The 17,325-nt window shown below is 43.2% G+C and overlaps 3 protein-coding genes across 3 annotated transcripts; all 3 read left to right on the forward strand.

Moving 5' to 3' along the window:
• Window positions 1-2,691: 2,691 nt before the first annotated feature.
• LOC149753140 (uncharacterized) lies at window positions 2,692-3,066 on the forward strand. The gene has a single exon (XM_089924122.1). The coding sequence runs from the start codon at window positions 2,692-2,694 to the stop codon at window positions 3,064-3,066; it is 375 nt and encodes a 124-aa protein (XP_089780248.1).
• A 12,547-nt stretch (window positions 3,067-15,613) lies between these two features.
• LOC149753141 (uncharacterized) lies at window positions 15,614-16,246 on the forward strand. Its single transcript, XM_089924123.1, has one exon. The coding sequence runs from the start codon at window positions 15,614-15,616 to the stop codon at window positions 16,244-16,246; it is 633 nt and encodes a 210-aa protein (XP_089780249.1).
• Window positions 16,247-16,312: 66 nt separating this feature from the next.
• Window positions 16,313-17,103, forward strand: LOC149753142 (uncharacterized). Its single transcript, XM_089924124.1, has 3 exons — window positions 16,313-16,456; window positions 16,561-16,682; window positions 16,830-17,103. The coding sequence occupies exons 1-3, from the start codon at window positions 16,313-16,315 to the stop codon at window positions 17,101-17,103; spliced, it is 540 nt and encodes a 179-aa protein (XP_089780250.1).
• The last annotated feature ends 222 nt before the right edge of the window (window positions 17,104-17,325 follow it).

The raw sequence follows: 17,325 nt of genomic DNA on the forward strand, positions 1-17,325 counted from the left end.
GAAACTTGCCTAGACATTTCTTAACAATATTCTTAATAAAACACATGAATTCCTCAATTAAATTGTTAAGATAAATGGAACTATACTCTAGTGTTTTGTATTCATCAAAATCCATTAGGGGGTCAACAGATCCGGATCCGTAGGTCTTAAAATTCGGATCGGATCGGATCTACGCGGGTTGGGCCGGGCCGGATCTTGGGTCGACCCGACCCATTTGCAGCCTTACACGTAGGAGGATGTAGGTCCTCAACACGGATCCGAAAGTATTCCGAACTCGACCGTCCGCACAGATCTCAAAGTTTTTCCACTGGTGGAGTCTGTCCGGTCCTCAAAACATGCGCGGCGAGGGAAAAATATGGGCAGGATAATATTCTTCCAAATTCATTTGGTATCTAAATTTATTTAGTCAATTTATTTGATTTATATTTAAATATTTTATTTATAATTTTATTTAATTTTATATAATATAAATTTGAAAAAAATAAATGATTATATTAATATAGTATTAATTTGATTTATTTTTTACTTAGTAATATTTTCAATACTGCGGTCATAAAATTTAATTATCCAATCTACATCCATATTTTCACTATCTAATCTGTATGTTCATTCTTTTAAAATACATATAGATATGAATTTTTTCATCCAACTAATAATTATATCCTGCATCTGTCAAACAAAATAAATATGAATATACATATATTGATATCTAATTCATACCTAATTTCAACCCTAACGTGAGCTAATGGCAAGAAGGTAGGTCCCACTAAAATTTTTGGTTCAATGGTGGTGATGTTGAAATACAATATGTCATGTATACAAGTTAGGGGAATGACGGACTGGACCATATTTTGTCTTCCTTTTTTTTTTTGCAGTACAAGAGGGACTGCATTTTAATAATAGAAAACAAAACAAAATTTGTTAAATGCTTGAATTTTTAAGAACAAAACACCAAGCATATCAGCAAGAATAAAGGGACAAGTACCATCCGCAATCGAGTGTATCAAGAAATAGGCTTATTGATTCGGTCTTCACCTTAGTCTTCGTTGACTAGCCCTTTTGCAAGCTTATCTGCTGATTGATTGCCCTCTCTAAATACATGACTTGCATAGGAAAATGATAACAATTGCTTTGCACTAATCCAACTTATGACTGTTGATATTATAATTATAAGAAATATCCCTTTATATTACAAAATTCTGCAGGAGTTCCAACAAAAAAAATAAAAAAACCCAAAAATTAATTCCTAAAAATATTATATTAATAAAATATTAATATATAATGATAATAATTATAATATTTTATACCTTTATTATTGTATTACACTATAAATATAATATTATATTACATTATATCATGATACATTGATATGTTATATTATATAATATCAAATTATGTTATATTCTTATTCTATAGTATATAATATTATATTACTACATCATAATAATATTATATTACATTATAGTAATATTATATTATATCATATATATATATTAATATATATTATATTTTATTATGCTCTACTGTATAATACTATGCAATATCCGTTATAGTTATTTTTTCATACCAAAAGTACTTTCTCAGTTTGTTTACCAAATACATATTAGTTCTACGACACATTAGAAATGTAGCTACTAAACAGCAAATAGTTTTTTTATAAAAGCTCTACAAAAAATTCAACAAGCTCTACTTCAAAAAATTCTACTTTTGAAAGCTTTACTTCCGAAAGCTCTACTGTCAATAGCTTTGCCAAATAGGGTCCAGCTCTTTCGCAAACTTATCTACTGACTGATTGCCCTCTCTAAATACATGACTTGCATAGGAAAAGAGTAACAATTGCTTAAATTGCAATATGTCCATGAGAAGGGGCTGTCATAGGATCATAGTAGCATTACTCTGACGTACACTAATCCAACCTATGACTGTTGATGAGTCGCCTTCCAACTAGATCCTAGAGCATTGTAGGCTTTCAACATCCGCGGTCAACCCTTTCCAACCTGCTCTTAGTTCAGCTATAGGAACCGAAAATGTATAAAACAATCTCGTACCAGCCAAAAGTGCATTACCACAATCATAACGAACTATAAAATCTGTACCTGCCTTCCCATCCTTCCACGATGCATTGAATCTTCCCCTGGCTTTGGCTTCGAGCTGGTCCAAAGCCACACAAAAAAATTATTTGAGTATTCTTCTCTTTTCTTTTTTTTGGTAAAAAGATAGGAGGGAAGGAGGGGCACGAGACTTAGAATGGCTGGAGCGGGTGAGTGGGTGCATCAAATTTCATGCACTGTAGGAGGGTCAGTGGGGAGTTATTAGGGGTGGAACTATGGAGGCTTGTTGGGGGGGGGGGGGGGGGGGACTCAGCCGGAGACGGGGAAGGTCGGTGGTCAGGCAGCCTGAGGTCTCGGGGATGCACCGAAGGATCGCTCATGGGCGAAGGTTGTGAAGGGAGTCCCTCGGCAGCCGGCTTGGACGAGTCACCGGATGCCTTCTCGGATTTTGGAGATGTTGCGGAGTAGGACTGCCGAGGTGGTGGATGTTCCAGAGGAAGAGTTGGAGGGGATTCGAGCGGAATGGTGAAGCACTACCGTCATTGTGAGGAGCTTGGGGAGGCCTGTTTCGGTTGATTGGGTGGCCAGAGAGTTCAAACGGGTAGGTCGCCTGGACTATAACGTGGAGTGCTTCCTGCTAATGGATGGTTTCATTGCCGTCCGGTTTGCCAAGGAGGAGAACCGCGAGGCTGCTCTGAAGAACGGTCCATGGACGGTGGCCGGTCAACTTCTGGCAATGGAGCGGTGGCGGCCCAATTTTGTGCCCGGTGTAGGGGGTATTGATCGGGTGGTCGTCTGGTTGCGTCTACCACGATTGCCCCTGGATTATTGGAAGAGAGAGGCCATCCTTAGGATAGCGGCCAGTGCTGGTAATCCTTTGGCCGTGGATGGTTTCACGGAGCAGGGGGGACGGTATGGTTTTGCCAGGGTGAAGGTAGAGCTGAATGTTTCGAACCCTCTCAAGCCGGGTACCCTTGTTAGGGAGAAATACGGGGGTGTCGAGGAGACCTTTTAGCAGGGGTTCATCTACAAAAACCTACCTGCTCCCTGTTCTAAGTGTGGGTGGATTGGGCACTCGGTGCCGGAGTGCGGTTACCCGTCTTCGGCGGGTGGCAAAGTGGAGCCGGCAGTGGCCCGAAGAAAAGAGAAGGAAGATACCGGGGCGGATAACCCAGAGGTTGATGTGCAGACCAATGGGGGAGCTTCTATCCTAGAGGAACCATCGGCGTTTGGCCCGTGGTTGGTTACCAATCGTATCTGGCAATAATGACCGGCCAAGAAGACGCCGCAGAGGAAGGAGACGACTGAGTCCGGGTCTAGGCCGAACTCGATGCCCATTCCTCCCCGTCCCGATAAGGGTGGAATGGGGGATGGGTCGGGTTCTTCGGTCTCCCCGATCGACCTTGAAGCATGGCAGAAGCCATCGAAGGTCGCCCGACGGAGGACACCAGAGAAGGACGTCGCGGCGGCCAGGGCGGGCAAGGTTAAGGCGGGCCCGAGTCAATCCATCCAGGTCGATGACGATGGTCCGGGTCGACTCAACCCGAGTTTGAACTAGGATGCGGGCTGGGGTGTGTGTGGGCTGGATGGTGGTTCGGGCCGGGCTGTGGATAGACCAGGCCCCTCAGTGGTGCAGTGCCCCGATGGATCGGGCCCGAGCCCGAGGAAGCGATCCAGAAGCCCATGTCGGGCTTCGGGGATTGGAGGCAAGGGTGAGAAAGGGTCGGTCTTTTCCGCCGGGGGGATCCGCCCCCTGTCAACGGCGAAGGGGCGGCCGGAGCTTGACATCCATCATAGGAGCAAGAGCTCCCCTCCTCCCCTCTCGGCGGCTCGTCTTCGACCTCCGCAGGCGGAGCGTGAGTCTAGGGGTGGTGGTGAGCACGTCCGGCGTGGAGTGGCGGACCCACTGAGGAAGCTAAATAGAGCTAGCTCGGCGGCGGCGACCTCTTGGAACTGGGGATGACGGCTCCGGTCAAGGTGGTTGGCAAGGAGGGCTGGTCGGAACGAATGGGGGTTGGGGAGTCCGGTGCTTGTAGCGGGCAGGTGAATCCAGCCGGCAACCCCAAAGCTTCTTCACAGGGTCTTTCGGGCCATTTGGCACGAGAGAAGGGTGGTTCTTCTAGTTCGGTGACAAAGCTGGGAGCGGGGAAACAAGTCGCCAGTGAATCAAGTTTCATCAATGCTGCGGGCGGCACCAAGACTGAACCAGGAGGGGGGATGATGGAGGGCCCTGTGGCAAATGGTGAAGACGTTGGGGACTCACCGTGACATTTGGCACAACCCGGCTATGGAAGGGATCACCAGCGTATTTTGATTCAGTTGTTGGCAGTAGCAAAAGGTGCGAGTTCTGCAAATTTGGAGAATGTAGGAGCTATAGAAGAGGCAGTGTTCCATGATTGCAACCCCGGGGTAGGGGGTTGTGATGCATCCTTGGGTGCCCAATGAAGGTTATGTTATGGAACTGTCGTGGCGCGGGGAAGCCTTCCTTTGCCCCGACTTTTCGGAGGATTGTGCAACTGCATAGACCGGATATTTGTGTGCTGTTTGAGACCCGGTTATCAGGGAGGAGCCTACAGAAAGCTAGGAGAGCGGTACCTTGCTCGTGGGGATTTTATGCAGTGGAGTCTCGCGGGTTGTCGGGTGGTATCATCGTAACGTGGATGCAGGGTTCCTGTAGTTTGGATGTGTTCCATGTGTGCTCCCAGTGTTGGGAATTGTGTCCCAAAGCCAATTTTTAATTGTAAGAAATTGGATTATGTATATATTTTATTAAAATGAATAAAAATTTATTCTGGCAATTTTCTATTCATCACAAGTGTTACATCTTCAAATTGAACTCCTGTGTATTGTGATGAAGTCCTTAGGACTAATTTAGTGGATAAAAGAGGTTTTATCATTTAGTCCTTAAACCAGTTCGCGACCAAATGATGAGCTGTCAATTGGACAATAGCTATGTCAAGTATAGGTCGTTGTGTGTCATTTAGTTGGTTGTCCTCTTAAACCAAGAAGTGTGGAGACACTGTATGGCATACAGGTGAGATGTAGGAGTACATCATCACTGAACAGTGACTCACCTGCGTAGCACTCTACTGTCGGGAGTTAGCTCGCAAAGCGTATGGGCATAAGTACCCCTTAGACCTGAGACTGTCACGGTGACTTGCAAGCAACTCACTGTACTTAGGCACTGGATGACCTGAATTTCTAATTCAGGGATCGGAAGGATGCTGGGTGCAGTCAAGTACTCGCGAAGTCTGTGTACGAGTCAAGATGGGATTGACCGCTCCAGATTATAGGAGTTGATGTCTCGCTGTATTTCAATTCAGTAAAACCTTGGCCAGGGTAAACCAAGTGATGGTCACTTGATTTGATTAATTGAAATACACTATGGATGACCGGACCCAGAGTTCGACAGTCCACTCTGAGGTCATCTTGAGCATCGATGGTCATAGGGATGAATTATGCAACAACCATACGTCTAGGTTCTTGAATGTTGCTTTGCATATTCGACCTATCCGGACGTCGGGTATCATTGCTAGATGGTCACCTCGATTAGTGCATGGAGTAGTCCATGTACTACCGGCTTAGTGTTCGAACCTATCGGAGTCACGCACATTAGTCAAACTAAGTAAGAAGGTCTTGACCCAATTTAATTAAGAATTAAATTGTGGGTCATTTGGAATTTGGTTCTGTCTATGTTCAGCTAGCACTGAACATGAGGTACATGCTAAATTTCATGGATGAACAACTAATTAAGTCTGTATTTCGGGTCAATCAAGTTTCAATTAATGTAATGGAACTTGATCAGGACTCAATTGTTGAGATTGGATTTGATTGGGTCTAAATTAGTGTAATTGGGCTCGATCATGATTTAAGTGGGATTTAATTTCGTATTTGTTCTGATCTAAGTCGGACTTGGATCGAGCCGAAACTGGACCCAATTGAATTTCCCATGAGTCGGACTCATGTGGAATTTTTTCCGAGTCAACAATCATTTAAATCGGCTGTCAATTTGGATTAGAACCAAATAGGCTTGCTTTATTACAAAATGGGCTAACCCATTTTCTATTTGGCTAAAACCATTTCAATGGTTAACGGCTGACTTGGTTTTTAAATCCCATTTAAATACCTCCTGTGGACCCATGGACCCTTAAGCTCATGGACCCTTAAGAGATGCTTGTGAGCCGCGATGGAAAGGAAGCCTGGGAGCAAAAACAGAGTCTTCTCCGTCCTTGGTTCAACGCCACGACGTGCCACCATCCGGACTCCGTTCGGCTTGCCGTCTGGACCGGAATGTTCGGTTTTGAACCGGCTACATTCCGGTTCATTTAGATCTTTGAAATCTGGCACGTTTTCATCGATTCATTAGTTTTTTCCCACCGTTTGTTTTGAAACAAGCGTTATGAAATTCATCCATAAATGAATTCTTTAATGCTTGGTCAATAGCGCCTCTTAACTCCTCTTAGCGTTGGCCTATTTGAGGCCACCGTATCATCTTGAAGTTGAGAGGATGAGAATTTTCTTGAGAAGAAAATAGTCAGACAGAAGGAGTTTTTGATTCTGTGGAGAAGAAGAAGAAGAGAGAGGAAGGAGTCCTTTCTCTCTGGTGGTTTGGAGCTCGGCCCAGATCCGATGTCCTCTCCTCCCTTCTATTCCCTCTGTGATCAGGATCAAGAGACGGGCGTCTGTGGCTTAGGCGTGCTGTGAAGAAACGGGAGAAAAGAAACCGAAGAAAGAAAGAAAGAGAAGAAAGAAAGAAAGAGAAAAGGGAAGGTCCTTTTTCTGGATTTCTTTTCTTCCAAGGGTCCCTTTTGCAAAAGATTGTTTTGCACGAGTAAAGACATCATCCAACCTTCTTGCGAAGCTTGACGTGCGTGCGAAGTAGAGGGCTTGCAGATCCAGGCCTTGCAGAGCTACCTTCAGGGATCCAGATCCAGATCCAGATTCAAATTACCTCGACCAACTTCCGCTACGGGCTTGAGGTAATTTTATATAAAATTTAAATTTAATATTTATAATTATTATAAATAAAATAAAAAAAATTTTAAAACTGATTTTTCATGCCTGGCGTTCGATTTTATCGGACAACTCGGAAAATTTTCCCTTCAACTGGTATCAGAGCCAGGTTGGCCGATGGAATTGGCCTATAATATCTAGAATTATGCATGATTTAATTTTTAAATTTAGATTAGATCTAGATTTATTGATAAAATATCAATCTTGTGCTGAATTAAAAGGTTGTCCTAGCACAAAATTGAGATAAATTTGTATCATAAAATAAATAGTTTATTTTTGTGAAATTATGCATAATTGATGTTTATGAAATTTCAGTTTTAAATTTATTATGACCACAAAATTTAAATATAAATTGTTTATATTTGGAATAAATTGACACCTTGAATCCATGATCATAATGCATTTAATAAAGAATTAAATGTTGAATTTAAAATTTAAATTTTGAATTTCAAATAAAGATTTAAAATTCAAAATTTGAAATTCGAATTAAAATTTAAATTTGAACATGGGATTTGGGGATGGGTTAGCACAATCAGATTAGTTGACTAGGTTAGACCTAATCATGAAATCAAATTGAAATGGACTAACTTAAGAAACATGATTTAATCTAATCAATAGTTGAACTAGACTAAATCAAGGTTTATAAAATGATCAAACTCAATAGTTGTAGTTTATCATATCCAAACATTTCAATTGGATCTGATTGTGGCTTAGTGGTCGAGCCCGAGTTCCCAAGGATAACCTAAATCAACTTGATAAACCAATTGGTGTCTAAGGTAAGTCGGCATTTGATCATGGTTTTTAATTGGGGCTACCTCTTACCTGGCCAACATAGTTGGTGTCTAGGAAAGAGGTTAATGGTGTAACCCTCTCATGATCTCTCTTACCTGGCCAATTTGGTCGATCAAGTTTTGATTAAGGTACCTTGATACTTGGCACTCACCCATGCCATTAAGAAAAATCAGTGTGACTGATTTAGGTGTCTAATAGACCAATAAGAGCTAGTCCTCTATATGATTTGGTGAAGTCAGTGGGAGGATTTAGAATTATCGGTCAGTGTTACATATCATTTAAAATCCTCTAAATTATTAGGTCCTTAAAATGATAAAGTTATATAGATAACTAGATCATAGCCTCCCATTAAGGTGAATGATAATAGGTCCAATATTACAGTTGAACATGCAGGACGCTTCCGTCTGGTGTTTCTCTAAATACTGGAATTATCCTTCATTATATGATAGCTTTTTGAGCTATCTAATTGTGATTAGGTTGGCCGAGCCTTCCTCGGGCCTGATCATACATTAGGTAGTGTCATCGAGTTAGTTCATTAATGGTTGGACCTAACCAGGATCTTCAGTGGAGGCCTCCGCCTACTGATTACCACCTGGGGCAAAATTGATTACTAGAAATTGGTTAGAGAAACAATTGGTAATAGACCTACCCTTAGATGCAAATGGGTTGGCCGAGCCTTCCTCGGGCCCGTATGCAGTCTATGCGGATTCTAGTACTCACTAGGGAATTAAAGTAATTCCTCGAATTAAAGGTAGAGGCTATTAATTCGATTAAAATAGTGGGAGAAAACTTTTGACTAAAGTCCAAGTCTTTAGGATTAAATAAATCATATACTGATTAGTTGGGTTTTTCCTTTATTTTTCAGATATGGCTAACTCATTGTCCCTCCGAACACTATTAGACAATGATAAGCTTAATGGACCTAACTTCGATAGCTGGTATCGAAAGATGAAAATAGTATTAGAGCATGAGCGGATCCTGTATGTGATATCGGATCCTGCACCTGAGGAACCTGCAGCCAATGCACCACGTGCAATCAGAGACGCTTATCAGAAGTGGCTCAACGATCGCACTACAGTGCGTTGCATCATGAGGGCCTCGATGAATGACGAGTTTAGTCGTAAATTCGAGAAAGCGCAGCCAGTGGAAATCCTTCAAATGTTGAAGGAGTCTTTCGGCACACCTGATGATGTTGAACGACATAAGACCTCCTGCGCTATATTCAATGCCCGCATGAGGGAAGGGGCATCGGTCACCGATCATGTATTGTATATGGTCGAACAAATCGATCGCCTAAGTAAACTTGGCTTTCCTTTGCACGAGCAATTGGGCAAGGACGCCATTTTGAACTCACTTCCCAAGTCCTACCTGACCTTCCTTAGTCATTATAGAATGACTAAACCTGAAGTATCCTATCATGGTTCGCTAGGTTTACTGCAGACCTATGAGAAGGATCACCAACTCAAAAAGGAGTCGGTGAATGTGGTAGGTGGGACTTCTGCAGGACTTTCTTCCTTTAAGAAAGGAAAGAAGAAGAAGGTGCAAAAAGCTCGTGCTGGGGTCTCTAAGCCCAGCCAGACTAAGAAGCGTAAAGCCGATAAGAGCAAGGCAGAGTGCTTCTTCTGTAAGAAGATGGGTCATTGGAAGCGGAACTGTCCGGCTTACATAGCGTCCCTTGATCCAAACAGGCCTAAGAAGAAAAAACAGCAAACAGTTGCTGCACAAGGTAATTATATGATAACACCTTGTAATTTTTCTATTTATGATTCTACTGCTTGGGTATTGGATACCGGAAGTCCAATTAATATTTGCAATTCATTGCAGGGACTTCAAGTTAGTAGAAGATTCAAGAGTGGCGAAAGATTCCTGAACGTTGGAGATGGAAGATCAGTTCCAGTCCTAGCTTTAGGAGTCATTGAGCTTGTTTTTGAATCTAGAGTAGTCATATTAGATGATTGTCATTATTGTCCAACATTTTTAATGAATGTCATCTCTGTAGGCCTTTTGGCCAAAAATGGTTATTGCTTATCAATAAAAGAAAATTTTTGTGATATCATTTTGAATGGTATTAAAATTTTTCGTGGACAATTGAAATATGGCATTTATACTCTATCACTGCCTGTGAATGTAATGTACACCTCTAATAAACGCCCTAAGTTAGATAATGTCAATGAAGCCTATTTATGGCATTGCCGGCTAGGTCACATAAATAAAAACAGGATAAACAGGTTAGCCCAACAGGGCATTTTAGAAATCAATGATTGTGAATCATTGCCAACTTGTGAATCCTGTCTTCTGGGTAAGATGACCAAGTCACCTTTTTCTGGAAAGGGTGAACGAGCCAGCGATGTTCTTGGCCTCATACATACTTATGTATGTGGACCTATGAACGTAAGTGCCAAAGGTGGTTATGCCTACTTCATAACCTTCACAGATGACCTATCCAGGTATGGGTATGTCTATCTGATGAAGCATAAGTCGGAATCATTTGAAATGTTCAAACGATTTCGTAATGAAGTAGAAAAACAGACTGGAAAGAGTATTAGGATCCTTCGGTCAGACCGAGGAGGAGAATACCTTTCCGGTGATTTCTTGACTTATCTAGAGGAGAATGGGATTCTCTCACAATGGACCCCTCCAGGAACACCTCAACACAATGGTGTATCCGAAAGGAGGAATCGAACTCTGTTAGACATGGTTCGATCCATGATGGGGTTTACTAGTCTGCCTCTATCTTTTTGGGGTTATGCTTTAGAGTCTGCGTGTATAATACTAAATAAGGTTCCAAGTAAGTCTGTTGAGAAAACTCCATATGAGATATGGACTGGGCGTAAGCCGACACTTTCATACCTTAGGGTTTGGGGATGTCCGGCTTATGTTAAACGTTCTCAAACTGACAAACTTGGTCCTAGGTCCGATAAGTGTTATTTTGTAGGGTACCCCAAGGAAACTAGGGGTTATTACTTCTACCTTCCAAATGAACAAAAGGTGTTCGTAGGACTTAAGGCAACCTTTTTGGAAAGGAAATTCCTTAGTGAAGGAATTGTTGCCTCTAAGGTTGAACTTAGTGAAGTTCAGCAGGTGGAAGATTTAACACAATCTACTGAACCCACAGAACCGGATTCAATTAGATCAAACCCGGAGCCCAATGTAGAAGCACCATTAAGGCGATCAGGTAGAGTACTGCGTCAAGTGGATAGATACTATGGTTTCTTGGTCCAAGACGCAGATCCCATTGAGCTCGATGAGAACAATGAGGATCCGATCACCTATATGGATGCTATGCAGAGGTCCGACTCTGAGTTATGGCTTAACGCCATGAGATCCGAAATGGAATCCATGGAAATCAATAGTGTATGGACACTAGTTGATCCACCCGAAGGGATAAAACCCATAGGGTGCAAATGAATCTTCAAAAGAAAGAGAGGCGCAGACGGAAAGGTGGAGACCTATAAAGCCTGTCTGGTTGCCAAGGGGTATCGTCAACGTTATGGCATCGACTATGACGAGACTTTTTCTCCTGTGGCAATGCTAAAATCTATTCGGATCATGCTTGCTATTGCAGCATATATGGATTATGAAATCTGGCAAATGGATGTGAAAACAGCTTTTCTAAATGGAGAGCTGGGAGAAGAGGTGTATATGATACAACCTGAGGGTTTCACATCCACAGACGAGTCCAAAGTATGCAAGCTACAAAAGTCTATTTATGGACTTAAGCAAGCTTCTCGAAGTTGGAACATACGTTTCGATAAAACTATCAAAACGTATGGCTTTGTTAAGAACGAAGAAGAACCTTGTGTCTACAAGTGGGTTAACGGTTCAGTGATCACATTTCTTGTGTTGTATGTGGATGACATTCTCTTAATTGGGAATGACATTCCTGCATTACAAAATGTGAAACTTTGGCTGTCATCACAATTCTCCATGAAGGATTTGGGAGAAGCATCCTACATCTTAGGGATGAAGATCTATAGAGATAGATCTAAGAAGTTGCTTGGATTGTCCCAATCCACGTACATCGACACTATGTTGAAGCGGTTCAACATGGAGAATTCCAAGAAGGGCTATCTTCCGATAGGCCAAGAAATTTCTCTCTCTAAGAAAGATTGTCCGACAACTTCCGAAGAGAGAGAGCGTATGAGTAGAATCCCATATGCTTCTGCAGTAGGTTCTATTATGTACGCCATGACATGTACAAGACCGGATGTTGCTTACTCACTAGCAGTAGCGAGTAGGTATCAGTCTGATCCGGGTGAGAACCATTGGAAGGTGGTGAAAACCATCCTTAAGTATTTAAGAAATACTAAGGACCAATGGTTAATCTATGGAGAATCTGACTTAAAACTTGTGGGGTTTACAGACTCTAGTTTTCAGTCAGACCATGATGACAGTAAGAGTATGTCTGGATTTGTGTTTACCCTGAATGGAGGAGCAGTCTGCTGAAAAAGTTCCAAGCAGCATTCAGTAGCCGATTCTGTATGCGAAGCAAAGTATGTTGCTGCATCAGATGCGGCAAAGGAAGCTGTTTGGATCAAGAAGTTTGTAAATCAACTTGGTGTTGCTCCCTCAATCAACGGTCCAGTTCTTTTGTATTGTGACAATACTGGAGCCATTGCACAAGCAAAGGAGCCAAAGTCTCACCACAGGACCAAGCACATTCTGCGTCGCTACCATCTTGTACGAGAGATCGTGGAACGAGGTGACGTCAATCTTCAGAAGATCGATGGAAAGGAGAACCTAGCTGACCCATTCACTAAAGCCCTTTCTGTAAAGGAGTTCGATTATCACAAATCGAAGATGGGTATAAGATACTGTACAAATTGGTTTTAGTCCAAGTGGGAGTTGTTGGGAATTGTGTCCCAAAGCCAATTTTTAATTGTAAGAAATTGGATTATGTATATATTTTATTAAAATGAATAAAAATTTATTCTGGCAATTTTCTATTCATCACAAGTGTTACATCTTCAAATTGAACTCCTGTGTATTGTGATGAAGTCCTTAGGACTAATTTAGTGGATAAAAGAGGTTTTATCATTTAGTCCTTAAACCAGTTCGCGACCAAATGATGAGCTGTCAATTGGACAATAGCTATGTCAAGTATAGGTCGTTGTGTGTCATTTAGTTGGTTGTCCTCTTAAACCAAGAAGTGTGGAGACACTGTATGGCATACAGGTGAGATGTAGGAGTACATCATCACTGAACAGTGACTCACCTGCGTAGCACTCTACTGTCGGGAGTTAGCTCGCAAAGCGTATGGGCATAAGTACCCCTTAGACCTGAGACTGTCACGGTGACTTGCAAGCAACTCACTGTACTTAGGCACTGGATGACCTGAATTTCTAATTCAGGGATCGGAAGGATGCTGGGTGCAGTCAAGTACTCGCGAAGTCTGTGTACGAGTCAAGATGGGATTGACCGCTCTAGATTATAGGAGTTGATGTCTAGCTGTATTTCAATTCAGTAAAACCTTGGCCAGGATAAACCAAGTGATGGTCACTTGATTTGATTAATTGAAATACACTATGGATGACCGGACCCAGAGTTCGACAGTCCACTCTGAGGTCATCTTGAGCATCGATGGTCATAGGGATGAATTATGCAACAACCATACGTCTAGGTTCTTGAATGTTGCTTTGCATATTCGACCTATCCGGACGTCGGGTATCATTGCTAGATGGTCACCTCGATTAGTGCATGGAGTAGTCCATGTACTACCGGCTTAGTGTTCGAACCTATCGGAGTCACGCACATTAGTCAAACTAAGTAAGAAGGTCTTGACCCAATTTAATTAAGAATTAAATTGTGGGTCATTTGGAATTTGGTTCTGTCTATGTTCAGCTAGCACTGAACATGAGGTACATGCTAAATTTCATGGATGAACAACTAATTAAGTCTGTATTTCGGGTCAATCAAGTTTCAATTAATGTAATGGAACTTGATCAGGACTCAATTGTTGAGATTGGATTTGATTGGGTCTAAATTAGTGTAATTGGGCTCGATCATGATTTAAGTGGGATTTAATTTTGTATTTGTTCTGATCTAAGTCGGACTTGGATCGAGCCGAAACTGGACCCAATTGAATTCCCCATGAGTCGGACTCATGTGGAATTTTTTCCGAGTCAAAAATCATTTAAATCGGCTGTCAATTTGGATTAGAACCAAATAGGCTTGCTTTATTACAAAATGGGCTAACCCATTTCCTATTTGGCTAAAACCATTTCAATGGTTAACGGCTGACTTGGTTTTTAAATCCCATTTAAATACCTCCTGTGGACCCATGGACCCTTAAGCTCATGGACCCTTAAGAGATGCTTGTGAGCCGCGATGGAAAGGAAGCCTGGGAGCAAAAACAGAGTCTTCTCCGTCCTTGGTTCAACGCCACGACGTGCCACCATCTGGACTCCGTTCGGCTTGCCGTCTGGACCGGAATGTTCGGTTTTGAACCGGCTACATTCCGGTTCATTTAGATCTTTGAAATCTGGCACGTTTTCATCGATTCATTAGTTTTTTCCCACCGTTTGTTTTGAAACAAGCGTTATGAAATTCATCCATAAATGAATTCTTTAATGCTTGGTCAATAGCGCCTCTTAACTCCTCTTAGCGTTGGCCTATTTGAGGCCACCGTATCATCTTGAAGTTGAGAGGATGAGAATTTTCTTGAGAAGAAAATAGTCAGACAGAAGGAGTTTTTGATTCTGTGGAGAAGAAGAAGAAGAGAGAGGAAGGAGTCCTTTCTATCTGGTGGTTTGGAGCTCGGCCCAGATCCGATGTCCTCTCCTCCCTTCTATTCCCTCTGTGATCAGGATCAAGAGACGGGCGTCTGTGGCTTAGGCGTGCTGTGAAGAAACGGGAGAAAAGAAACCGAAGAAAGAAAGAAAGAGAAGAAAGAAAGAAAGAGAAAAGGGAAGGTCCTTTTTCTGGATTTCTTTTCTTCCAAGGGTCCCTTTTGCAAAAGATTGTTTTGCACGAGTAAAGACATCATCCAACCTTCTTGCGAAGCTTGACGTGCGTGCGAAGTAGAGGGCTTGCAGATCCAGGCCTTGCAGAGCTACCTTCAGGGATCCAGATCCAGATCCAGATTCAAATTACCTCGACCAACTTCCGCTACGGGCTTGAGGTAATTTTATATAAAATTTAAATTTAATATTTATAATTGTTATAAATAAAATAAAAAAAAATTTAAAACTGATTTTTCATGCCTGGCGTTCGATTTTATCGGACAACTCGGGAAATTTTCCCTTCACCCAGGAGGTGGTTATGGTGATCTCGAAGGGCAGTAGAGCTTCATGGGTTCTTACTGCGGTGTATGCCAGTACTGACTTCAGAAAAAGACGGATACTGTGAGAGGAGGCCTCTCAGTTGATTAGTTAGGGGTACCCTATGCTGATGGCTGGTGATTTTAACTGTATTGTTGATCCTCAGGAGAAGAGGGGGGGAGGCCTTTCTTATATGAGAGGAAGGTCAAGGAGTTCCAAGACTTTCTGACATCGAGTGGATTGATTGACATGGGATTTTTAGGCTCTAAGTTTACATGGTGCAACAATCAGCAAGGCCAAGCTAGAGTATGGGAGAGACTTGATAGAGCCTGCGCGACCGCTGGGTGGATTCAGTCCTTTCCGGATCATCATGTGAGCCATCTGCCCAGGATTGCGTCGGAGCACAACCCATTACTAGTGAGTACAGATTCTTATATTCCAGTTCATTCCTCCTTCAGATTTGAGAAAATTTGGCTCTATTATCCGCGGTCGTGGAAGATGGTGAGGGAGGCATGGAGTGCACCAGTGAGAGGAGATGCTATGTATCGGGTGTCCCGTAGATTGGAGTTAATGAGGAGACGATTGAGGAGGTGGAATCGTGAGGAGGTGAGAGATATTTTCAGGAGGATAGAGGAGTCAGAGGAGGCTATAGCCAGGTCACAGACCCAGGAGGACCAGAGGGGGGGCCTAGCGGATGAGGAGTTGGGGGACCTTAGATCTTTATTGGCTTTGCATGACGGTCTCCTTAGACAGCAGGAGACATTCTGGAGACAGAAATCGAGGATACAGTGGATTGTGGAGGGGGATAGAAACACTAGGTTTTTTCACCAGGCGACAGTTATCAGGAGGCACCAGAACATGATCAGAGTCCTCCAGGATGAGGAGGGGCAGCTGTCGGAGGACCCGGAGATGATTCAGAGGATTATGGAGAGCTTTTTTAGGGCCAGGTGGACAGAGCAGTCTACTGATGGGAGTCTAGCAGTTATACCTTCGCCTGTGGGCGGGGTGTTAGAGGAGGAGACAGCAGCATTGATCAGATCGGTGTCGGAGAGGGAGATCAAAGAGACGGTGTGGTCCCTTAAGAGGGACAAGGCCCCAGGGCCGGATGGCTTCCCACCCTTGTTTTTTTAGAGATACTGGATGATAGTTGGGCGAGATGTGACGACAGCCATACAGCAGTTCTTCAGCACAGCAGTGATGGCAGCAGACTGGCAGAGAACTTTCATCACCTTGAAACTGAAGCGGCAGGATGCTACGGAGCCGAGTCACTTTCGTCCGATTAGCCTTTGTACGACCTTGTACAAGGCTATAGCGAGGATTCTTGCCGTTAGGTTGAGGGAGGTTCTTTCTAGGCTTATCAGCCCGGAGTAGGGAGCTTTTTTGGAGGGGCGGAGTATATCTGACAATGTGTTGATGGCCCAGGAGTTTATGTTTGATCTCGGTAGGGCTCCGATGAGAAAGAGTTTGATGGGATCAAGCTTGATATGGAGAGGGCCTATGATAGGGTGAGGTGGAATTTTTTGCAGCAGTCCTTGCATGTGTTTGGATTTCGTGAGACTTGGATCAGGTGGGTGATGGGCTGTGTCCGTGCTCCCTCTTTTGCTATCTTGGTGAATGGCTCACCGTCCCACTTCTTTGTGTCATTAGGGGGGCTACGTCAGGGTTGCCCCCTATCCCCTCTATTATTCATTCTCTGTGCAGATGCATTGTCTAGATTCCTACAGCAGACAGTGGCTGCTCAGGAGCTGGAGGTTTACAGACCGATGGTGGGGGCTACCTCGATCTCCCACTTGCTTTTTGCTGATGACTGTTTGCTTCTTGCCAGGTCGTCGCGTCAGGTGGCCCGGGTTATTTGTCAGATTCTTCGGGATTACTGTGTAGTTTCGGGACAGCGGGTCAATCTGACCAAGTCAGCTGTTACTTTTAGCCCGAAGACCAAGGAGGCGGTGAGGCCCTCTATATTGGAGATCCTGGGAGTGGGAGCGTAGGAGGGTATGATGACATACTTGGGGGTCCCACTTTCGGGCCAGCGGTTACGGCGTAGGGATTGTACTTTCCTGAAGCTCAGTATCAGGCGCAGATTGGAGGGTTGGCAGATGCATTCACTATCTATGATGGGTAGGATCACTCTGGTTCGTTCAGTTCTTACCTCAGTTCCTATATACCTGCTTACCAATGCCATTATTCCGGTTACAGTTCTAAGGTCCCTG

Source organism: Phoenix dactylifera, chromosome 7 (genome assembly GCF_051530095.1).
Source record: "Phoenix dactylifera cultivar Ajwa chromosome 7, Ajwa_hap1_PhDact_Kaust_v1.1, whole genome shotgun sequence".
Taxonomy (NCBI): Eukaryota; Viridiplantae; Streptophyta; class Magnoliopsida; order Arecales; family Arecaceae; genus Phoenix; species Phoenix dactylifera.

Bases quoted from the DNA above. Each gene is read 5' to 3' on its own strand.
- LOC149753140 (XM_089924122.1), top strand. From the start codon at position 2,692: ATGGATGGTTTCATTGCCGTCCGGTTTGCCAAGGAGGAGAACCGCGAG.
- LOC149753141 (XM_089924123.1), top strand. From the start codon at position 15,614: ATGGTGAGGGAGGCATGGAGTGCACCAGTGAGAGGAGATGCTATGTAT.
- LOC149753142 (XM_089924124.1), top strand. From the start codon at position 16,313: ATGGCAGCAGACTGGCAGAGAACTTTCATCACCTTGAAACTGAAGCGG. The intron at 16,457-16,560 runs GTTCTTTCTAGG...TGATCTCGGTAG, and splicing joins TTGCCGTTAGGTTGAGGGAG to GGCTCCGATGAGAAAGAGTT. The intron at 16,683-16,829 runs GTGGGTGATGGG...TGCATTGTCTAG, and splicing joins TTTCGTGAGACTTGGATCAG to ATTCCTACAGCAGACAGTGG.